Source organism: Corvus kubaryi, unplaced genomic scaffold (genome assembly GCF_017639235.1).
Source record: "Corvus kubaryi isolate FWS band 111438036 unplaced genomic scaffold, C.kubaryi_AGA036_p1.0 45528, whole genome shotgun sequence".
Taxonomy (NCBI): Eukaryota; Metazoa; Chordata; class Aves; order Passeriformes; family Corvidae; genus Corvus; species Corvus kubaryi.
In genome coordinates this window covers 1-21,632 of record NW_024581289.1, presented here as the reverse complement: position 1 = coordinate 21,632, position 21,632 = coordinate 1, and the positions used below count along the sequence as shown (strand labels likewise).

The window sequence follows — 21,632 nt, the reverse complement described above, 5'->3', positions numbered from 1 at the left end:
TTAAAATAAGAAACTATACAAAAAGGAAATATTAGCACTGTTATTTTCCCCCCCCCAATGTTTGGATTAATGGATATTCGTAGAGAAGTAAAGTAGATTCTCTTTAGTCACTCAGCACTGGCACTACATTCTGTGAGGGGAAATAAAATGTTCCAGCATGTCAGAGTGCACAAAGAAAAGAGCTGAGAATTAAAAAACCCCAAAATAACAGTGCTAATATTTCCTTTTTGTATAGTTTCTTATTTTAAATGATAGTATAAAAAGCAGTTTTACTTCTAGGTGACCTTGTTGTAGTGGCTGTTGTGGCAGGAAGCTCCAGAAGTGTGTAATGTGATGTTTCTCTGGCATGGGAGCACACAGAACTAGATCTATGACACAGTTTCTTTGAGAGGCTCTTCTCAAGTGTTTTAGCACTCGGTGGTATCGAGCTTTGCTGCTGCTGTCAGCACAGAGACTTGAAAATTCAAATAAAATGTACTGGCAATAGTGAAATTTTAAATTAAAGGTATCTATCATCCACCAATGACTTCCAAAAATGTACTGTAAAAATAACATCTGACAGTGAAAACAGAGCTTGAGTCATAAATGCTGTTTATTCTGCTTTTCCAGGGGTAAAACGAGCACATTAGAGCACCTTGCGCTGTTATAAGGCACTGCAGTCCAAACTGCCAGGGAATCACAAATTCGAGTGGAAATTACCTGGACTGCCCCATGGAACTTGTTGCTGTGGGTGGCTTTGCAGGTGGAGTCTCAGCCCTCGTCCTGGAAGGGCCATCCTGGGAGCGGCGCTCGGTGCTGCAGCTCCCGGAGCCTCGGGGACCTGCTGCTGCTCCGGGGTCTTTGGTCTGATCCTGAGTGCTAGGACCAGCTTTTTTCTCCATTAAGAGTCAGCCATTCTCTTAGGAAAGACCCAGCCAGTGTCCATAGGGATCCTGGTCCATGGTATCAAAAGAATTGAGCTTGAACCCACACCAAAGCACGGCTTATGTGGAGAGGGAGTCACCCCATGGCATCAGAGCAGGACAGTGTGTCAGAGGCCCTTTCCCTCCCAGGGGACAGGCTGGGTTAGGCACACTGCATTCAGAACTGTTGGACAAAAGTGTTCCAAGGCCCAAGCTGGAGTTCTTCAATACCATTCCTTTGGACTTTTCCCAGCAGACAGTGGTGTCAGGTGGCTGCACAGGGGGCAGTGGGGAGGGTGCCCTCCCAGAGCACCCAGCCTGGGAGGTGCCTCCTAAAGCACTTTGCAGCTGTAAAACTGATTGTAATTCCTTGGAATCCTTCTTTTACCCTTTCTTAAATTCTCTCTCTCTGAGATAATCTTTTCTAATGCACAGACATTACACCACGGCATTTCCATTGAGCTGTTGCTGTCTGTCAGAATACACCTTTATCCACAATTCTGGTCAAAATTGGTTAAAACTTGTAGTAGCGATTCAAGTTTTTATGGCTAGGGAATTCCAAGGTCACACTTTACAAGTGGCATAAATTCCTGTATTTGTTTGCTTTTAAGAAATATAAATCCTGGGTAAAACAATTGCTTCTGAAGAGCGGTGTCCCAGAAGCGGTGGTTCGGAGCGGGCAGGGGGAGTGGGTGTGTGCCTGGGAAGTGACTCGTTTGTGACCCCTGAAGAATTTGGGTACAGCAGGAAACAAAGTGCCCAGTGTTCCCACAGCAGCAGGAACATCTCGGGGCTGTGCAGTTGCTCTCAATCTTCTCTTTCTGGGAAAGGATGGATTTCAGGTCTGGTTTTTACCACTGAATGTTAGGCAGGGACAGGTAACATGGGGCTCACTGGTGCTTCAAGTGTGTTTGAGGCTGAGATTCATCACTGAGGGTGTTTGTGGGGGAACCTCAAAGTTACCCACGTCCCTGGAGGCCACAGGTCCACTGCTGGTTCCTCCTTGGCCAGTCCTCTCCTGTGACAGAGCAGGGGACATGCATGGAACAACTGCTACTGATCACCTGCTCTGGGGTTTTGCCTCCCTTCAGGTCCCAAGATGCATTTTTTTCTTGCAGATGTTAGCCTTGGATGATTTTTGGTCGTTAATGAGCCCATTTTTAAAATAAAGGATATTTTCTTAGAATTCTATCTTACATTTTTCTGCTCCTTTTGATTGCTTTGACATTCAGGTTGTAGAAAATTTATCACAAAATAGAGGTTTAGTTTCAGTTCAGAAAAAGGAACAGGTGAACTTAAGCACTTGGTTTTATAGATAGCTAATGGGAAGATTAATGTAGAGAAGACAAAGTAATGCGTTTGCCATTGTCTCTTGTAGAATGTTTTTCAAGGTGGTTTCTGGTGTGTCACAAGTTTTTAACACATCTTTAAAGCTGTAAATTTCAATGTGTAAAAAGCTTATAACAGTTCTCTCTTGTAGCTTCCAATAAAGGCTTGCCAGCAGAATACCCACACCAAAGTCAGCACGGAGCACAACAAGGAATGTCTCATCAACATTTCCAAGTACAAGTTTTCCCTGGTCATCAGTGGTCTCACCAATATCTTAAAGAATGTTAATAACATGGTAAGTTTTCTCATTTTGCATTGTTTGGTGATTTTTTTCAAATAGTAATTTGGTAGAGAATTACTTGAAATTTAGTCAAATTGTTGCTTGCCTTTTACACTTAATTATTTTCTGTTCTGAAGTTCACCAGCAGCATCTGTCAGAGCCATGTTCCACAGAAAGGCATTGGGATTTTGGGGCAGAGAAAGGATTTAAAACTTGGGCTATTTGAATTTTCCAGGCTGTTTGGGTGTTTTACTGTGTGTGTATATAAAGTATATGTATTTTTTAACAACCAGATGAATTTTAGTCAGAACTTTTGCCATGAGAAAAGTTTAGTTCGTTGAGTTTTGAATCCATGGAATTTGGGATCATTTGGAGTCTCCCCAAATAGTTAACAGAAGTGGCCAGGCTCTGGCAGTACTTTTTATGGTTTTAGAGAGATTCTTTGGAGTGAGCCCTCAGCTGTCAGTTGTACAGGGATGTGCATCTGCTGCAACTGCAAAGGACTGATAAAATGAGAAAATAGGTTGCCCTGCTGCTAGGGATTTTAGGCTGCTTAAAGCTACCTGTAATCCCTTTGGGGAGAGAATTTATTTTAATTAAACTCTACAGGCATGAGGGAACATGTTGATGTGCAAGATGATTGGGTGATAAATGAGAAAACTGTACAGTCGAAAGAATGTATGTGATACACAGATTTTGAGAGGAAAGACCTAGCTAAAAGTGTCAATTAAAAAGTCAGCTTTTGCCCTTAGGAGCAAGTCTGAATGTTTGTCATGTGTGATGGTCTGAGCTTCTGTGGGAATCACCAATAATTCAGAAGGATTTCTGTAGCTGGAACAAACCAGTCCACGAGACTGTCGGTTATAATGGTCTTGGTTTCAGAAAGAGTCTCAGCTGAAACCTGGGCTTAGGTGAGCCACCCTTCCCGTGGGGTAAAATAAACTTCTCTGGGTGACTCCAACAGGTGCTCTGTCTGTGGGCACTTGTACCAATGTCTTTTTGGCTGAATCTTTCCTGCTTTATTTTGCTGTCTTAATAGTGCTGGAGCCAGTGCCTGTTGCTGGCACAGACCTGTGTGCTGGCTGAAACACCCAAGGGAATCCTGCCTTCCTCCTGTGTCTGCAGTGGGGCATCTTTTGGGAGGCTCTCCTGTGTTTCTTCCTGTGGTCTGGGCTAAATTTTGGAACAGTAATAAGCTTGTTGATAGGGATTTGTTGCAACATCCATTCTATTAAGCCATTGGCAGTGAAATACATAATTGGAAAAGAGTCAGCAGTAATTGATACCAAAATAGGTTCTGAAAAGGTGGAACCTGCGTTTTGAGCAGCTGATGGGCTTGATGGAGGTGAGGGGCTGCGGGGCATCTCCAGTCTTACTTTGCAGGGGCTGTTTGTCCCTTGTGATGTTTGGCATTGCAGACTGGACAAAGATATTTCTTTAGTGATAAGGTTTTAATTCCTATTTTAATCTGATTTTTGCTGGCTTTATGTCTAAACTCCAAACCAGAGCAGTAATGGAGCCATAATTTACTGTGCCACTTTGCTGCTTCACTTTCGTGCATTACAAGTCAAATATCTGTGTCTCAGATGAATCCATATCCTTTCTACTTCTAGAGAATATTTGGAGAAACTGCTGAAAAGAATTTATATCTATCTCAGCTGATTATCTTGGATACACTGGAAAAATGTCTGGCAGGGGTGAGTAGGCTTGCAAAAGCAGTTGCTAACTTGGAATCCAATGGATTGGAGAATACAAGTCAAATGCTTGTGTATCTATTGTTACTGCTACTAAACTTAAAACTCATCAGATTTAGAGCAAAGTAAGGTTAATGCCATTTAAAAAATACTAAAACTTCCTATGAATGCAAGTAGTTGATGTAATTGATGCATTAACGATAATTTTTCATGTTATGCTTCGTTCTCTGCAGTGCTGAGTTTTCTTTAAATGTCTTAAAACTTTCATTTGTTGAAGTAATTTTCCATGTGCTCTTATATACCACAGAAACTTTTCTGCCACTACTCTAGAGATGATTTCTGCAGGTGTTTCCTAGATTACGTTAGTTAATCATGTCCAAATGTCCACCGGGAGTCCAGGCCTAAGTTTCCAGTGAGAGCTGCTGCGAGGCAGTTTGCTGGTCCCTTTGGGAGGAGAGTGGTGCTGGTTGTACAACTTACTGTGCTGAGCTGGAATTGCAAAGCCAGACTTCACTGAGAGAGAGATTTGCAGTGGTTTGTTCTTTTAACAAGAACGGGATTTTATTTTTAAGCTATATTCAATTTCCAGCTTGTATGGCTGAGGAAAATACCTCTTTTTGGCACTTTTTGGTTTTGATGCATTGAGTCAAAAAAACAGTTTGAACTTCAGAATTTACTTATTTTTAGATACTTCTGTGTATATTGTTTGAAACAGTGGTTTTCCTGATAGGTCATGATATTTAAATAGATATTTAAATTGTGCTGAATGTTTCTTGCTCTGTCGCTTCAAATGAGAGCAGTTTGAGGCAGAATATGTTAAATCAGAGTGAGCCAAAGCCCTGTACAAAGCGTGTTGTGTTCTGTGGTATCTTCAGATGGATTTCTTGCTCAATGTTTCATCAAGTTCTCATGGCAACAGGACTCAGGTCAACTAAGTGGGAGTCTCTGAAACTTCCCAATTCCCTATGGAAAATTCGTTGGTAGAATTTTAGAAAGCTTTAGTGCTGACCTTTCTGTTAAAACTTGCTCTTAGTAGAGCAAAGTTTCACTTTGAATTCTTTTGTAAATAGTTTCCTTATGTCTCACACTGTGCAAACTGGCGAAAATTAGATTTTTCTTTTGCATGGAACTTAAGCCATTTTTGACTCGTATAGAGCAATTCCCGGCAAGAGTGAGGGAGAAGCACCTTTTTTTGGTTCATTTTTTAATATAAAACGCTCGCTGTCAAAATATGGCCACCAAGCCCCTACCTGAAGAGAGGTGAGGGTGGGGTTTGCCCTTTAGTCCTCAGTGAAAGCCAGGGTAGTCAGTGCTGTCCTGATCCTCACCACAGAGCAGCAGGGTGCATTCATCAGAACAAAGTGTGTGCTGCTTCAGAAGCTGGTTTGATGTTTTGCTTGATGCCCGATGAGGTTGATCAGCTTCGTGTCCTGCGTTTCTCAGCTGAAGATGTGGGGTGGGTTGGCTGCAGTGGGGCATTGCTCAGAGGGGAAGGAGCCTTTCTGTGCAGGCTCTGTGCAGGTCGGGAGGTTGGATCCCGAGCAGAATTGAGGGGAACGCTGTTTGTTTGTAGCAACCGAAGGACACCATGCGCCTGGACGAGACCATGCTGGTGAAGCAGCTGCTGCCCGAGATCTGCCACTTCATCCACACATACCGCGAGGGGAACCAGCACGCGGCCGAGCTGCGCAGCTCCGCCTCGGGGGTGCTCTTCTCACTCAGCTGCAACAACTTCAACGCCGTCTTCAGCCGCATCTCCACCAGGTACTGACTGCTGCCTGCAGCCCTGGGGAGGGACAGCATCTGCACTGCTGCCTGCAGCCTCTGTCTGCCACCAGCTGTGGGCTGTTCAGAGGAGCCAACGCTTTAAATGCTCTTCAGTAGAATAGTTCTCAAGAGGAATGCCCTCAACCTTTCAGGGTTTTACTTGGGTTTCAGGTTGTGAAATGGACCTGTTTCATCCCCATCCTGGGTTACTGCTGGCTGCATTTATTGCTTCTTTAATCTGCTCTCAAAAGTATGAGTGAAAATAGGGAATGAAAATAATACAGCGGAAAAAGTTGAGTAAGTCCTTGTGGGTGCAAGGTGTCTTGGAAAAAAAAAGGATGCAGAAGTTAATGGTTGTATCCATTTACTTAAAAATTTAGAATGAAAACTGGTGATTGTCCACAGCTCTGCTGGAGCCCCATGGTTGTTTTCCTGCTAGGAAGCTTTTATGTTAAATCTGTCTTATGCCTGAAGGGGACAAACATCTGGGCTGTTTGTTAGTTGTTGGAAAAGACCCATTTGTCTTCTGACTGACTTGAGTTTCACAGCACATTTACTGTAAAAAATGACTGGATTTTCTGCTTTTCTAAGTAAGAAGAGAGACAGGCCCAAAATTTCCATCTATTCTTTGCTCTTTTTGCTCTGTTCCAGATCCTTCTGATGCTTCAGCATTTGTCAGTCCCTTAGAGTGGTGTGCTAAGCTTTTTAATACTGAAATACTTTGATGTTTTTTGAAAGGTGCTTGCAGTAGCTTAGCTCTTGTCACACGGTGTTACAGTTGACATCATTCTTGATTTATTAGAAGTGGAGCTTGGGCAGCCTTACATGGTCACACAGCAGTGAGTGAACCAATTTAATTGAAACAAAGATTTATTTTTTCCTTATATATTTATATATTTCTTTGGAAAATGTTTGTGTTTTAGAAATCAGTCTAAAATGATTGAGTAATTTGAAATTTAAAGTTTGTTCCCAAACTCCAAAGCCCCCGTCCATCATCCCTTTGAGCTGGAGCAGAGTGCTTTTCCCCTAACCTGTTTTCCCTTGCAGATGGCTTGTACAGCAATAGTTAAATGTTTGACCAATTGTTGCTGGTCTCCACAGGGGTCAGCCTGCTGCCAGTCAGCGCTGCTGATCCCTGACCTGGGTTTCCTGTTTAGGCATATTTCTGGGTCTTGCACAGCAGCTAGGGGATTTTTGGCATGAAAAGCACAGCAGTGAGGACCTTCCCATTCCCAGTGAGGCCTGTTAAGTTTCCCTGGCGCTGAAGACATGAAGAACTGCCTTTGTGTCTAGTACTAGAAATCACATTCCATGTCTGAAACACATCTGTAGCCTTGGAAGGAGCCGTGGCAGTCCTGAGTTTGTGGGAACAGACGCTTTAGTGATCAGTGGCTGGGTGTCTGGGAGATGCTGAGTAAATTCTCTGAGACACGAGTGTGAAAAGATGCTGCTGTTTTTAAACTGGTGTGATTAAACTTCATCCTGTGTGCTCAGGCCAGAGAAATGTGGACCAAGAATGGTTGTAGCTCGCTCCACTGATATCCAGTACCATCAATCACTGCTGTACTCTGAGACCTTGCTTGGGGCAGGCTGTGCTGTGAAGGAGCAGTAGCCTAAAGGTGTCAGGAGTCCAGACTTTAATGTTTAGTTGAAAAGATGACAAGGTTTCTGCCACAGGAGGGTGGATAACAGGAGGATTTAGGCAAATCTTGGGCACAGTCAATCCCCAGAAGGTACTGGCACCTTGTAAGACTCATCACTGGTTTTCTAGCTCCATTTTCAGTATGAGGATGGCACAAGGCTGTTACATTAACCCTTTATCATTCAAGATCTGTGTTTTATTTCTAAATCTGGAAAAGTTTTTCTGAGGTGATGGCACATTCCACTGCTATTGAAATGTACAGACTCACAGGTGTGTTCATACCTGTCTGACACAATCTGATGTAGAAGTTTATTTACTTTATGTATTTTCAGATTGCAGGAACTGACTGTTTGTTCAGAAGATAATGCTGATGTCCATGATATTGAACTTTTACAGTACATCAGTGTGGATTGTTCAAAACTCAAGCGACTCTTACAAGGTATGATCTGACCCTGTGTTTTGAAATATTTCTATTTGAATCTGGTTAGTCAGAGATGACACAGTGCAATCGATATATCTGGGTTTTATTGCTCTATTTTACTCTAAAAAGTCATATATTTACTGAAGTATTTAAAAATAGTTAAGTAATATAAAAACATTGGTTTGAAAATTGGTTTGCACTTCAAATGTCTTTTATAACCTGTGTTGCTTTTTAGAACAAGTTTCTGTTCTAAATGCAGGAATGTTTTATCTTTACAGAGACTGTATTCAAGTTTAAAGCCCTTAAGAAAGTAGCTCAGTTAGCTGTTATCAACAGTCTGGAGAAGGTAAGTGTTCAGTACTTCTGTTTCATTGCTTATTTGCAGACTTTCTCCTAGTTTAAGAATAGTTGCAATTCAGTAGTTTACTATAAAGTAAAAGTTGCTGCCTCCCTTTGCAAATATGTTTTGCAAGAAATTTTGAGTGGTAAGAATAAAACCGCTCTTTGTTTAAATGCATAATTCAGTAAAACTGTTGCAGCTCTGGAATGTAAAGGTGTTTTCCATTATCTGCAGGCATTTTGGAACTGGGTGGAAAACTATCCTGATGAGTTCACAAAGCTGTACCAAACCCCCCAGACTGACATGGCTGGTAAGGCATAACACATGACAGTGTTCAAGGTTGGTTTCTCAGACATCCCCAAATGCATTCACTTGCATTTTGTGCCCTCTTTGCTCCTCGTGCAGCCTGCAAATAAGCAAATTTCTGTCACCCTTTGTCAGGGCAGGCAAGGGTATGTTCCTGTCTCTTTTCTTTCCTGGCTCCCCTGCTAAAGAGATTCATTTTGTGCTTCACAACACAAACAAATAAACCCCAAAAGATGGAGACTCTTTAAATGTATATTTTTCATCTTGATACAGGATAAAAACTTAGAGAACATCACCTTTACTTGTCTCTAGTGAAAAAGAGAGGAGAATTTATATTTTCAGGTAAACCATGTCTTTAACTGGGTTGAGACCATTTGATCCCCAGTAGCATGTCAGTAATGTGCAAACCAGAACTTTCCTTCTGTGTAGGTGGAACTATCCCTCTGCTCTTTTATACCTGTTCTTTACCTCTTCATAGTTAAAACTGGTATTGAACTTGGGCTTATGTTTTATGCAGATTGTGCCGAGAAGTTGTTTGATTTAGTGGATGGCTTTGCTGAGAGCACAAAACGTAAAGCAGCAGTGTGGCCACTGCAGATCATCCTCCTGGTCCTGTGTCCAGAGATAATCCAAGATATAGCAAAGGATGTGGTAGAGGAAACTAAAATGAACAAGGTAAGAAAATTATCTGAATTCTGACTCTGGTTTCTAGAGGATGCTTTGTTTTGCTGATTCTGTATTTCAGGAATATTTAATTTTGTCTTTCCTCCTTAAAGAGCATGCTGCAATTCCATATGTAAATTTATGCACTCTTTTTAAGTTCTCACCTTACATATGTTCTTTCACTGTCAGTAATTCATACAGATAGTTTGTCCCAAACAATGTTATTTCAGAACTTTTCCATCTCCTTGGAGATTTGAATCTCTGTGCTGTGATTTCCTCTGCCTCCACCTGCAGCAAACGGCTGTGCTGAGGTTCTGGGGTCTGCAGGGGGCTGTGAGCCCCACAGTTACAGCACCTGCAGCACCTTCAGGGTTTGATGTGGCTGCAGCATCATGGCTGAGAGCAAACAAGCCCCTCTTGTGCTGTTCTGATTGCCCCGGGTCAGTCCAAGGGAATGTCCTTAATAACGACAGGATTTCTCCAGAGTGCCACATCCAGTTGGTTTTTGCCATCACAGTGTCTGGTTATAACTATTCCTGGTTTGAATTTTGCAGAAGCTGTTCCTGGACAATCTCAGGAAGGCCCTGGCAGGACACAGTGGGAGCAGGCAGCTGACTGAAAGTGCTGCTATTGCTTGCGTTAAACTGTGCAAAGCATCTACCTACATCAACTGGGAAGATAATTCCGTCATTTTTCTGCTAGTGCAGTCCATGGTAGTAGATCTTAAGGTAAAAATGTCTGTTTCCTAATTGCAGTGAAGAAAATTGAATTTTGAAATAATGGAGTGAACTTTCAATTTCTTCTTAATTGAATACCAGTGGTTTTCAGTGGAAAGTTTTGTATTTAAAATAGCCAAGAATAATTATGGTATCTGATCTATATATTTATATTTTTCTGAATTATATAGAATTTGCTGTTTAACCCAAGCAAACCTTTTTCAAGAGGCAATCAGAATGCAGATGTAGACCTGATGATTGACTGCTTGGTTTCCTGCTTCCGCATAAATCCTCACAATAACCAGCACTTCAAGGTAAGAACACTGCTTATGGTAAGTCATTCTCTACATGCTATTGACGACCTGTCAGTTATGAAAGCTGTGCTAACAGCAGCTTGAAGCTCATAAATGAGTTCAACTGTATAAATATCCCTTAGTAATAAATCCCTGCATGTTTTGATAAATCTTTTCACAGCTGATTAGGCTTCTCTTGTTCAGATTTGACAGCATTGTCAATTTAATAAAAAGGCTCCAGAATGTTATTCAGGGTGATAAGAAAGATGGCAAAGACAAAGATGTTCCTAAGTGGCTTTTATGTATTTTTATTGTAGATCTGCTTGGCACAGAATTCCCCATCAACATTTCATTATGTGCTGGTAAATTCACTCCACCGAATCATCACAAATGTAAGTTCTGGCAGTATTTCATCAGCCTAGTGGTGTGGGGCTTCTATTCAGATCAATATCTGCTTAGTAAATACAATTTGGATAGCAGACCGAATCTTGTTGCTTCTTGTATCCACGCAGCAAGAGTTGCTTGCTACTAAGGAAGGAGGTGCAGATCTGTTCCTGCTGTCCACCAGGGGATTCCCAGTGTGAGAGCTTGGGTTCCAGTATCACTCTCTTACATAGAATGGCAAATGAATTGTATGGTCTCTGGTGTTATGATAAATAATGATACCCGAAGTTACTCTTAGGGACGTGCACCACCTTCTGCTGCTTGCACTCTATTGACCTGGGGTAGAGTTGGCCCTGTGGTGGTCTTCGGGGATTTGGTGCAGTGAGATTTAAGTAGTGTGAAACGGTAGTAAGTGCTGGGCAATGAAAATATTTTGAAAGTCTGTGCAGTGTTCATCTTCAATTGTTATTGTACTTTGTCAGTAAAATACAACTTTAATTTTGACACTGTTCAGAAATATTTTCCTGACCAATATGAAAATAGAAGCAGTAAGTGTTGAGCAACCAGCAATCACTTAATGTATATAGCGTTTTCTATTTAATGTATCCATACATTGTAATGAAAACACTATATTTGAAAAAAAAAAAAAAGCCTTAGGGGAGAAATGCTGTGAGAGATGTGGTGGTGTGTGTGGTGGGGTAATACAGCTTTTGAGATATTATCAAGTATTTAAAATACCAATTTTCCATTTTGTTTAGTGTTATCACAGGGAATTGAGTGCACGCTGTTTTGAAGTATTCCTTCTAGCATCCATCCACTCCCTTCTGCTCTTGTGAGTGCAGAGCAGCTCAGGGTTGGTGCCTATTCAGGAGGCAGAGTGATGTAGCGAGCAGCTAGGTGGGAATTTAAATGTTACGCGTTTGGTGGTGGGCGTGCAGAAGGATGGTGGGCGTGCAGAAGGATGGTGGGCATACCTGCACTCGGCGTGAGGGCTGGCCACGCTGCGGCCGTGGTGGCCGCGGAGCGCGGCTCGGTGTCAGCGCCGCCCTTGCCTTGCAGTCGGCGCTGGACTGGTGGCCGCGGATCGACGCCGTGTACTGCCACGCCGTGGAGCTGCGCAGCATGTTCAGCGACACCCTGCACCGCGCCATGCAGGGCTGCGGGGCGCACCCCGCCATCCGCATGACCCCGGTAAGCCTGGCGGGCCCCTCCCGCCTTCCCCACTGCCCAGCCCTGCCCTCCTCTTCATCACCTTTGTACTGGAAACCAGAGGGGAGAAGAACGTGGTGATGCACAGAGCAGCAGGGAGCCATACGTGCTCTGTAGCCCTGCGGTGTTGGGGGATTGGCTGTTGGTAGTTCGATGTCTCTCAGTTTTCCTGCTGCTTTTAAACTGGCAACGTACAAGTATTTCTCCTGTAGCTGTCCTCTGTGGCTAACTGTCCATTTTGAGCTTTCTGGCTCTGTGAGAAGCCAGCTAACATGTCCATCCTTGCTTAATGTGGAAAACCAAAGCATTCTGTATGTGAAGATAATGACTGAAAACTGCAGTACTCTTACCATGATTGGCATGTTCATTTGTCTTGCTTTATGTTGAGCAAGTGACTGGTCTTGGTGACAGCAACAAAGTAAAAGATTTTTCAACCATTATGAAATAAAGTCAGTATTCTTGGCTGTCCTGGAGAAAGTCTTGAGTAAATTCAGATTTGTAGTTCATCCAAATTCTTCCAGTAAGTCCACACACAGCTGTGTTGCCGCATTCTCCTCTGAACATTCCTGCTGTGGCAAGTGGTCTTGGTGGGTTGGTTTGGAAAGCCTAAAATGAGACATAAAAATACTCCTGTTGGGCTTCTCAAAGGAGAGCAAATGAGCACAATGCTTTTGGTTGAAAGCTACACCATGTTTAACTTGCTTTTCACCTGTGTGTATTCATCTGTTGGAGAATAGTTGCCCTGACAATACCCCTGCTCTGACTGGTGGTGCTTTGTCTTCTGCTTCTCACTTTCCCTCTGCCTGGCTGCTGTTGCCCACGTGGTCAGACGCCTGCCAGCCCCTGCTTTGCATGGCCCTGGGCCTCTGCTGCTGTAAGTATGACCCGTAACTACCGCAGAAAAGCCCTGCCTTGCTCTGACTTTTCTGTGCATAGTTACCCGCAGAGCCCGCCAGGCCCCCGGGCCGGGGGCTGCAGGGAGCCCTCACAGCGCCAGTGGAGCTCCTTCCCCCAGGAAGGCACTGTTGGTTCTGTGCCCAGCACCATGCTCTTCCCCAGTCCCCCCGCTCTGGTTTAGAACTGGTTCCTAATATCCAGCCTGAACACACGGATGTTGATCCCCTCCGCGTCTGTCCTTGTCCAGTGCTGTCTGTCGGCGTCCCGCCGCTGTTGGTCCGTCGGTGCATTGCACAGAGCCTGGCCTGGCTCTGTTACTGGCACTCTTTAGTTTGGACTGTGTGGAGGCCATAAATGGCTTCACAGAAACAGGGCCTTTTCCCACATGCCTCTCCTAGAAACCCCTGAACTGTGGCAAACTAAGGCTTAGCACAGAGTTAGTTACCTCTACCACCGTGCTGTTGATTTCTTGGTCAGATGCTCTATGTGGTAGGTTTTATTCCATATATTTGTACAATAACTAATTATTGAAATAACATGAGGTCCTAATTTCTTGTAGAATTTAATCATACAATGTCATACCTCATCAGTTACCTTGAAGATGATTTCAACCTAGGCTTTCTCCTTTTGTTCAAAACTTACAAGTAGTTCACTAGTTTTTCACCTGGAGGCAGATTATTTTTATATTTGAGCGATGCCCTGTGTGCCTTTTAGAACTGAAAGGTTCATTTTCCAGAGGTTGTTGAGGTGAACGTGCAAACATCTGGGGCTGTTGCAGAAAATAAAGATATTATTTTGCCTTTGGAAAAAATTCCCTCTCATGTACTCAGAATGAGTTGGAAACGTTTATTTTTATTTCTATCTTACACCAGAGAAATACCTGGTAATTCTTTTTGGTCCTTTTTCCACTTTTCTTTCACCACAATTTGTCTCTTATGCAAAACATTTTCTAATGTCCACATGCAGCTCGCTGAAATAATTGTTAAGGGAACTTTAAAGATATAATAAAGTGATTGCCTATGAGAGAGGGAATTTCAAAGTAGAAGGCTATGCAACTATACTTGAGTTTTGTATAGTTTTAAGCTTTTTCTTGAATTATGGATGATAAAAGCAATACATTTCATAAGATGTTTAATTATAACTGTTATGTTTGACTACCTTCCTGACAAGGACTGTTATTTTTCTCCTTCCATCAGAGCCTTACATTTAAGGAGAAAATGACAAGCCTTAAATTTAAAGAAAAACCTACTGATTTGGAAACCAGAAGCTACAAGTTCTTGCTGCTGTCCTTGGTGAAACTGATCCATGCAGATCCAAAGCTTTTGCTGTGTGTAAGTAAATCCTACTGTCATACTGTTAAGTCGTAGTGGAATTTACTTTTGAAGCTACTAAATGAATAAAAATTAATGGCCACCTGGCCACACTTCCTCCTCATCTTTTTCTCTGGTTATGATGCTCCTGTGGTTTTAAAGGAAAAAGAATAAAAACGAAACTGTAGGAGACTTTACAGAATCAGAGTAACACAGCGAGAGGGAGCATGAAGTTCTGTGACTCTGAAGAGGAAGGTGGGGGAAGGAGAGGGGAATAGAAGAAAATTAAAATAAGGGGGTTGGAAATTAGTCATCATTTCAATGAGTACTGTCTTAGATCTTCCATTTTCTCAGGCCTGTGGTGGTTTAATATAAAAATATTCCAGTTCTGTCAGAGACATGATATGCAAGGCGTGTTACGGATTAAAAATAAAATGACAGATTCTCTGAAAGATCCCAAAATCCCCCTAGTTCAGCACCAGGAATGCTGCAGTAGCTGTCAGTAGTGTGGTCAAGCACGAGAAGGTTTTGCAGCTGAGCGTGTGTTGGTGTGTTTCCGTGCAGAACCCCAGGAAGCAGGGCCCCGACTCGCAGGGCAGCACGGCCGAGCTGATCTCGGGGCTGGTGCAGCTGGTGCCGCAGTCCAGCATGCCCGACATCGCCCAGGAGGCCATGGAGGTGAGCGACAGCCCCGGGCTCTGCAGCTGGGCACTGCCACAGCCTCTCCTTTCAGCTGTGCCTGTGTGTGTGTGTGTGTGCGTGCAGCATGGCTTTGTACAGAAATGCCGGGGAAAACCGCTGGGTCTGCAGTATGAACGTGGAATAAAGATTAAAATGAAATTCTGCTGACACAGACTAACTGAACTCTTGCTCTTCTATAGAAAATGCGTTTTATATCTTTTGTTGTTCTTGAAACAGTGTAATGAGTATATGACTGTGCCTGTTTCTCTGCCTGTGCTCAGGTACTCTGTAAATTTCAGTCTTTAAGTGAAACTCTCTTTGGCTTTAGGCCTTGCTGGTTCTGCACCAGTTGGACAGCATTGACTTGTGGAATCCTGATGCTCCTATAGAAACATTCTGGGAGATCAGGTATGTAAATTAACTTCTATAAACGAGAGAAATAGCTGTTTTGATTTGTCTTCTCTTTTGAAATAGCTGTGAGTGTTTTGGGAAAGCTTTGCAACAACAGCAGGAATCTTCAGTCAGAATTGTTATGTGTATTCATGGAAAAGTTGTATCTTCTTGCACTATACGAATTTACAAAAATGTAACAAACACTTTGCTGCTCCCTTAAATGGCTCTCTTCAGCAGATGGTAAGGTGTAGAAATGATTATTAGTTTGAAAAGCTGGAGATTTTCACCCTCATTCAAATGTTTGCTACTTTTTAAATTATATTTCATTCTTTTGGGACTGAGGGGGAAGTAATGCTGAGCAATTCCAGAAGTGTGGATTTGCTAACCGTGACTCTGAAGCTCTCACCTGGGGAAGGTGACCTGTGATCTCCACTGGTCTTTCCTGTATATTTATAAAGAAATCTAATTCATTAAAGTTGTCTTGCCTTTTATAACTTCACAGCAGCTGTTGTGGTTGATTTCTTGGAAAATATGAAGGAAAATAAAGTTCTAGAAAAGTCAAAGTTACACAAAACGCTAAACCAAAAAATAGGAATCTGTAAACTCAGAATTCTAAGAATTACATAAACTAAATAATTAAAATTTTAAAAAATAATATTTGATGATCTGATCTGAGTTGGTGCTGATGTTTGATTGGAAGAAGGAAACAGCAGTGTAGGAGGAGTTTGGTTACCAGCACCAGCAGGTTGGGCTCGTGACTTCTGAGTGTGGGTCAGTCTGGGCTGAGCCCCTCCTTGTCGGGCCAGAACTGACACCTAGGGCTGTCATTTCAGGGAGTTCATGGTCTCTTCGGGCTGGGGGAAAAACCCATCACACTTGACACTAATTTGGACCCTTTGGCAGTTTTAACAGAGAGTGTGAGGCCTGACTGGATATGAAGAAGGAACATCCCTAGATGTGTTCCTTCCAGAGCAGAGTTGACACGTTGTCAGAGCAGTGTAGGTAACTCGTGCTGGCCTGTCTGTGCTGTCTCTGTCCTGGGCAGAGCTGGAGCTCCGGGCCGGGCTGCCCGCGGGGCTTCAGCTCCTGCAGGCCGCGGGTGCTGGGAAGGGTCCCAGGGGAGCTTGGCCTGTCCATGCACACTCTCACCTCTCTGTTGTACTGCTGAAAGCCCAGGGTAGTGTTTGCACAGGGTGTTCATGCTAAGTGCCTATTTCTATGTAAAACGTAGTGTAATACCTTCAGAAGTGTTGGTGCTCCATCAGAAGGCTGATGCTGAATTTCATTTTGCTGCAGTTCACAAATGCTTTTCTATATCTGCAAGAAACTCACGAGTCATCAGATACTCAGCAGCACAGAAATCCTCAAGTGGCTGCGAGAGATTCTCATCTGCAGGAATAAATTTCTGCTAAAAACCAAAGTAAGTGAACGTTACCATCTCCCTGTTGGGATCATTAACATGAATTGTTCTCTGTTTTGTTACTTCCTTTATTTACCAGGTTATTTTTGATTGGAAGAGATTTAATAGCTACTCCTACATGTTCTGTTCTCTGATTTCCTCTCTGGTTTGTGAGGCACCTTGGTTAGAATTGGTGACCAAAGTTAGGTTTGGGATTTTTATTTTCTTTTTTCCTTTAGCTGCACAGGTTGCTGTACTTGCCTGGAAAATGAATGTTTCACAGAAACCTGTGCCTTGTGCCTCTTTGCCTAATACAGGGAAATAGTCCCCAAGGTGAGAAAAAGGGAGGATAGTTATGGTAAAATACACATGTTCATGGATGAAATAAAAGTTTCCTTTTGGATCTCATGTTCTTCTGAGTCCCAGAATTCTGACTTCCTTCTTTCTGATATTCCTTAAGTATGAAGTAATGTATTTCTTAAGGGGAAATATAAGTCTAAGATACCATTAACATGAGGAACTTGATAAAGCCCTGACAGCAGCAGTGGAAAAAGTACTGTGTAAATGTCCAAGAGCTTTTTACCTTCCTCAAGTCTGTGCCTTCTACTCTTCTAAAATATCAGTTGATATATTCTTTTCCTCCCCTCTCTTTATAGCAGTCAGATAGGAGTTCCTGCCACTTCCTCTTACTTTATGATGTCTCTGGAAGTGGAACTAGTCAAATTTCTCTTGACCATGATGAAATGATACGCTGTGCACCAGGAGCTACCCTCAGGAAAGGGAAGGGGAATTCTTCCATGGTAAGTAATACATGTTGATAATTAATTTAAACACTTGAGAAAAAAACCTGTGGGCAAGTAGAAATTAAATTACTTTTAGAGTAATTTTTGAAAATAAAATCAATAATTTCTGAGGAGGAAAAGACATATGTATCCTAAATAATGTATGTATTTAATATGCTGGTTAACAATGATGTTTTAGACCTACAAAGTCACGTTTTTTCAGTTAAAATGTTGGTGAATATTTTTTTATTAGGATTGCAAACAGCATCCCTTGTGACAGCATCTAAGAGCTCTGATCCTGTTTAGGATGGCTTATTCCTACTAGAACAAAAGCAGTTTCAAACACAGATTGGCCAGGGCTGAATTTTAATAAAATTGCAGTATTCATAAGCAATGTTCCCCAACTGGGAATTCTGTTTCCCAGGAAAGCACCACGGGCTGCAGTGGAACACCAATCTGTCGCCAAGCCCAGACCAAGCTGGAAGTGGCCTTATACATGTTCCTGTGGAGCCCAGATATCGAGGCAGTCCTGGTGGCCATGTCCTGCTTCCGTCACCTCTGCGAGGAGGCTGACATCAGATGTGGAGTAGATGAAGTCTCAGTGCATAATTTTTTGCCAAACTACAACACTTTCATGGAGTTTGCATCAGTGAGCAACATGATGTCAACAGGTAAGTCATGAGTCAGTTAAAGTAAGTAACTTTGTACCTGGACAGAAGACTGTTACTTGTGTTTAAGTTCTTTAAACAGGTTGAGGTTTTTGATTTGAGGCTGCTCTGGCTTTTCCTGGAATGTCTTGAATATTAGAATTACTAGAAAGTGTAAGGAATTTGGGTGACTGAGCTCAGGAGGATTTTACAATCGTGTAACAAGAAGCTACTTTTCTAAAGACTTTAGGGGGGGATATGTTCCTCTTAATTTAATATTTACTTTCAAAGATCACAAATTTGTGTAGGTGGGTTTCCAAAAAACTTGGTTCGATGTTCTGTGTCCTTTGCAGGGAGAGCAGCTCTTCAGAAGAGAGTGATGGCGTTATTGAGGCGCATTGAACACCCCACTGCAGGCAACACAGAGGTGAACTAACTTCTCACTTTATGTGCTCTGTGTGCATACTAAAAAAGCAAACATGAAAATACTGTTGCTACAAGTAGTTTTGAAGTTAAATCTCAATCTGTCTTCTTTCAGGCCTGGGAGGATACACATGCAAAGTGGGAACAAGCTACAAAACTAATCCTTAACTATCCAAAGACCAAAATGGAAGATGGGCAGGTGACTATGAATTTTTCCAAAAGTTCAACCTTTAGAAATTCAAAATAAGTCTTTAAGCTTATTTGTTTTAAGGAATTTGCATTTTACCGTAGCAAATGACCATTGTCTCCCAGGTGACTGAGAGCCTGCACAAGACGATCGTGAAGCGGCGGATGTCGCACGTCAGCGGCGGCGGCTCCATCGACCTGTCGGACACGGAGTCCCTGCAGGAGTGGATCAACATGACGGGGTTCCTGTGTGCCCTGGGCGGGGTGTGCCTGCAGCACCGCAGCAGCGCGGGGCTGGCCACCTACAGCCCCCCCATGGGCCCCCTCAACGAGCGCAAGGGCTCCATGATCTCCATGGTCTCCACCGAGGGCAGCGTGGAGACCCCGGTCAGCAAATTCATCGACCGCCTGCTGACCCTGATGGTCTGCAACCATGAGAAGGTGGGGCTGCAGATACGGACCAACATCAAAGACCTGGTGGGGCTGGAGCTCAGTCCAGCACTTTATCCAATGCTCTTCAACAAACTGAAGAATACCATCAGCAAGTTCTTTGATTCTCAAGGACAGGTAAAGTGGTGATACATTACTCACATTTGGGTCAGTCCTGTCTTTGCCCTGGGTGACCGAAATGGGTCCCTGTTTGTGTTCTGTGCACACCCCCTGTGAGCAGAGTGATCATCACAGCATGTGTTAATGATTATTGTGGTTGTGATTCCAGGCTTTATTTAACATTCTTGCGTTAGTGAGCTCTTGAGTGCAGAATCTGTGAGATTGTTTGTGGAATCCTTATAGCTGGCAGTGTTCACATGTTGAATCTTGACATGTATTGGAATTCTGTTGGCTTGGTGGTAACTAGAAAAATGCTTGTCCATGAGATTTTTGAAATGCTGCAGTATATTTGGCAAATACTCTTTTGTTTGGTTTTATGTGTAAAAAATTAAGACCAGACATTTTCTTCCTGTAGGTCTTGTTAACTGACACCAACACACAATTTGTAGAGCAAACTATTGCTATAATGAAGAATTTGCTTGACAATCACACAGAAGGGAGCTCAGAACACCTTGGGCAAGCGAGCATTGAGACAATGATGCTGAATCTGGTTAGGTAAGGAGCCCTCTTGCCCTTCCTATACACAGGCATTATGTTTAAGAAGTGAATTAGAGCCTTCTGTTTTATATCTTTTCTGCTTGTGTCCATGGAGAAGCAGCAGCTGATTTTCTGAGCCTCCTCTTGGTTCTGACACCTTCAATAATCACGGAGATTGGTTTTGTAGCATAGAGTGCATTGCTGGAGAGTGACTTTTGTTTTAAAGAACTGACCATTCCATAACTTGGCCCTATTCCCCTAGGCATTCCTGGTTACTTTTTTGTACATTGGTGTTAGTGGTTAAAAACCAGCTGAAGGGCAGCTTTCTGTTCAGTTTTACACTGACAGAAGACTTCTTTGGCCAGAAGAAATTTGCTACTGATGCAGGGCCTTTCTGGGGGGGAGGAAGTGAGGTAGCATGAAGTATTTAATTAATCTTTTTGTTTTTTTCTTCAGGTATGTGCGTGTGCTTGGAAATCTGGTACACGCCATCCAAATCAAAACAAAGCTCTGTCAGTTAGTAGAAGTAATGATGGAAAGGAGAGATGACCTTTCATTTTGTCAAGAAATGAAATTTAGGTAAGAATGGCATTACATAACTTCCAGAGTAGTGTACTGTGGGCAAGTGTAGTTTTCTTTGGTTATATGGTTAAAAAAAAGAAACCAAACCCCTGTCACACCATTCCTGCTATAGGGGTAGTTCCTTGTCTTTGTCTTAAGAATGATTCTGAGCCTGGTGCTCCGTTAAAATATTATTTAGTTTGTGGTGATACTCAACACACGCAACAGTTTAATGTATGATACAGACTGGTTAAAAAACCCAACAAAGCTAAAGCAATCTATTTATATGTAACAGGAACAAAATGGTGGAATATTTGACAGACTGGGTAATGGGAACATCTAATCAAGCAACAGATGAGGATGTGAAATGCTTGACAAGGTAAGAAGGGACACTCTTCACCTGTAACACTATTCCAGCTGGCATTTGATGTCTGTGGATTGGCTGGCATGTTGGGCTTCCTATAACAATAATAAGGAAGAGATGAAAACTGAAGCTGGAGCTTTGGTGAGCAATAGCAGAATTATATTTAATGCTTAGTCTTAAATGACCTGGCTCCTTTTAATACATTTTCTAGTTTAGAAACTGTAACACAAAATATCAGAGCTGTTTTCATGATGGACAGAACTGTAGTAGAATACCTTTTTATTATTAAAAATGCTATTTTTCATCTGCAGTTAGAGCTATAGGAAAAAGTGACATATTTTATTTGTTAAATTTTATTTTTCAGGGATTTGGACCAGGCGAGTATGGAAGCAGTGGTCTCTCTTCTTGCTGGGCTTCCACTCCAGCCTGAAGAAGGAGATGGTGTTGAGTTGATGGAAGCAAAATCTCAATTATTTCTCAAGTAAATAGTGACTTTTAACTATTTCTCTATGCAATCGCTCTAAAGAGAAGCACTATATGACCTTTTTTACAAACTGTATTTTCCTTCCAGCAGAAATAATTTTATTATCCCAACAGGCATTACCTCTTCTGTGTCCCATTTCAAAATCTCTGCCTTGCAGGTTTATTATTTTCATTTAGAAAATAATAAGAAAATTTGGCTTTGTTTCTGCTTAATGCAGATGTGTGTTTCAGTCATGGCAGGGATTAGCTCAATTTGATACTGTATTTTTATTTATTTTTATCCACAAAACTTAAACTCTCTTTGAAGACATCTGTTAGTAGAGGTACACCAGTGTTAGAGAGAATGTGCCAGGAATTTGGGACACAGTGAGGTTGTTGGAGCACAGTTAAGGTTTGGGCTGTGCTGCGAGGAGGCTCTCGGGGCGGGGGTGAGATTTTGGGGGGATTTGTTGTGTGCTGGCTGCCGTGGTGAGG

At 42.5% G+C, this 21,632-nt stretch overlaps 1 protein-coding gene across 3 annotated transcripts in view; it reads left to right on the top strand.

Moving 5' to 3' along the window:
• The window catches only part of LOC121672247 (neurofibromin-like), a 30,628-nt gene extending 9,445 nt beyond the window's left edge, over positions 1–21,183 (top strand). For 2 of the 3 annotated variants that reach the window (XM_042044841.1, XM_042044842.1), the window contains exons 3-26: positions 2,383–2,526; positions 4,125–4,208; positions 5,779–5,969; positions 7,947–8,053; positions 8,314–8,381; positions 8,610–8,685; positions 9,199–9,356; positions 9,899–10,072; positions 10,252–10,374; positions 10,671–10,745; positions 11,797–11,928; positions 14,040–14,174; positions 14,718–14,831; positions 15,163–15,242; positions 16,524–16,647; positions 17,283–17,426; positions 17,833–18,079; positions 18,409–18,482; positions 18,594–18,677; positions 18,791–19,231; positions 19,629–19,768; positions 20,207–20,329; positions 20,607–20,690; positions 21,040–21,183. In XM_042044841.1, the coding sequence (XP_041900775.1) occupies positions 2,383–2,526; positions 4,125–4,208; positions 5,779–5,969; positions 7,947–8,053; positions 8,314–8,381; positions 8,610–8,685; positions 9,199–9,356; positions 9,899–10,072; positions 10,252–10,374; positions 10,671–10,745; positions 11,797–11,928; positions 14,040–14,174; positions 14,718–14,831; positions 15,163–15,242; positions 16,524–16,647; positions 17,283–17,426; positions 17,833–18,079; positions 18,409–18,482; positions 18,594–18,677; positions 18,791–19,231; positions 19,629–19,768; positions 20,207–20,329; positions 20,607–20,690; positions 21,040–21,160 (3,243 nt within the window). In that variant the 3' untranslated portion in view covers positions 21,161–21,183. Of the gene's footprint in view, positions 1–2,382; positions 2,527–4,124; positions 4,209–5,778; positions 5,970–7,946; positions 8,054–8,313; positions 8,382–8,609; positions 8,686–9,198; positions 9,357–9,898; positions 10,073–10,251; positions 10,375–10,670; positions 10,746–11,796; positions 11,929–14,039; positions 14,175–14,717; positions 14,832–15,162; positions 15,243–16,130; positions 16,212–16,523; positions 16,648–17,282; positions 17,427–17,832; positions 18,080–18,408; positions 18,483–18,593; positions 18,678–18,790; positions 19,232–19,628; positions 19,769–20,206; positions 20,330–20,606; positions 20,691–21,039 lie in introns of those variants that run through there. The other variant, XM_042044843.1, reaches the window with a different exon arrangement.
• The last annotated feature ends 449 nt before the right edge of the window (positions 21,184–21,632 follow it).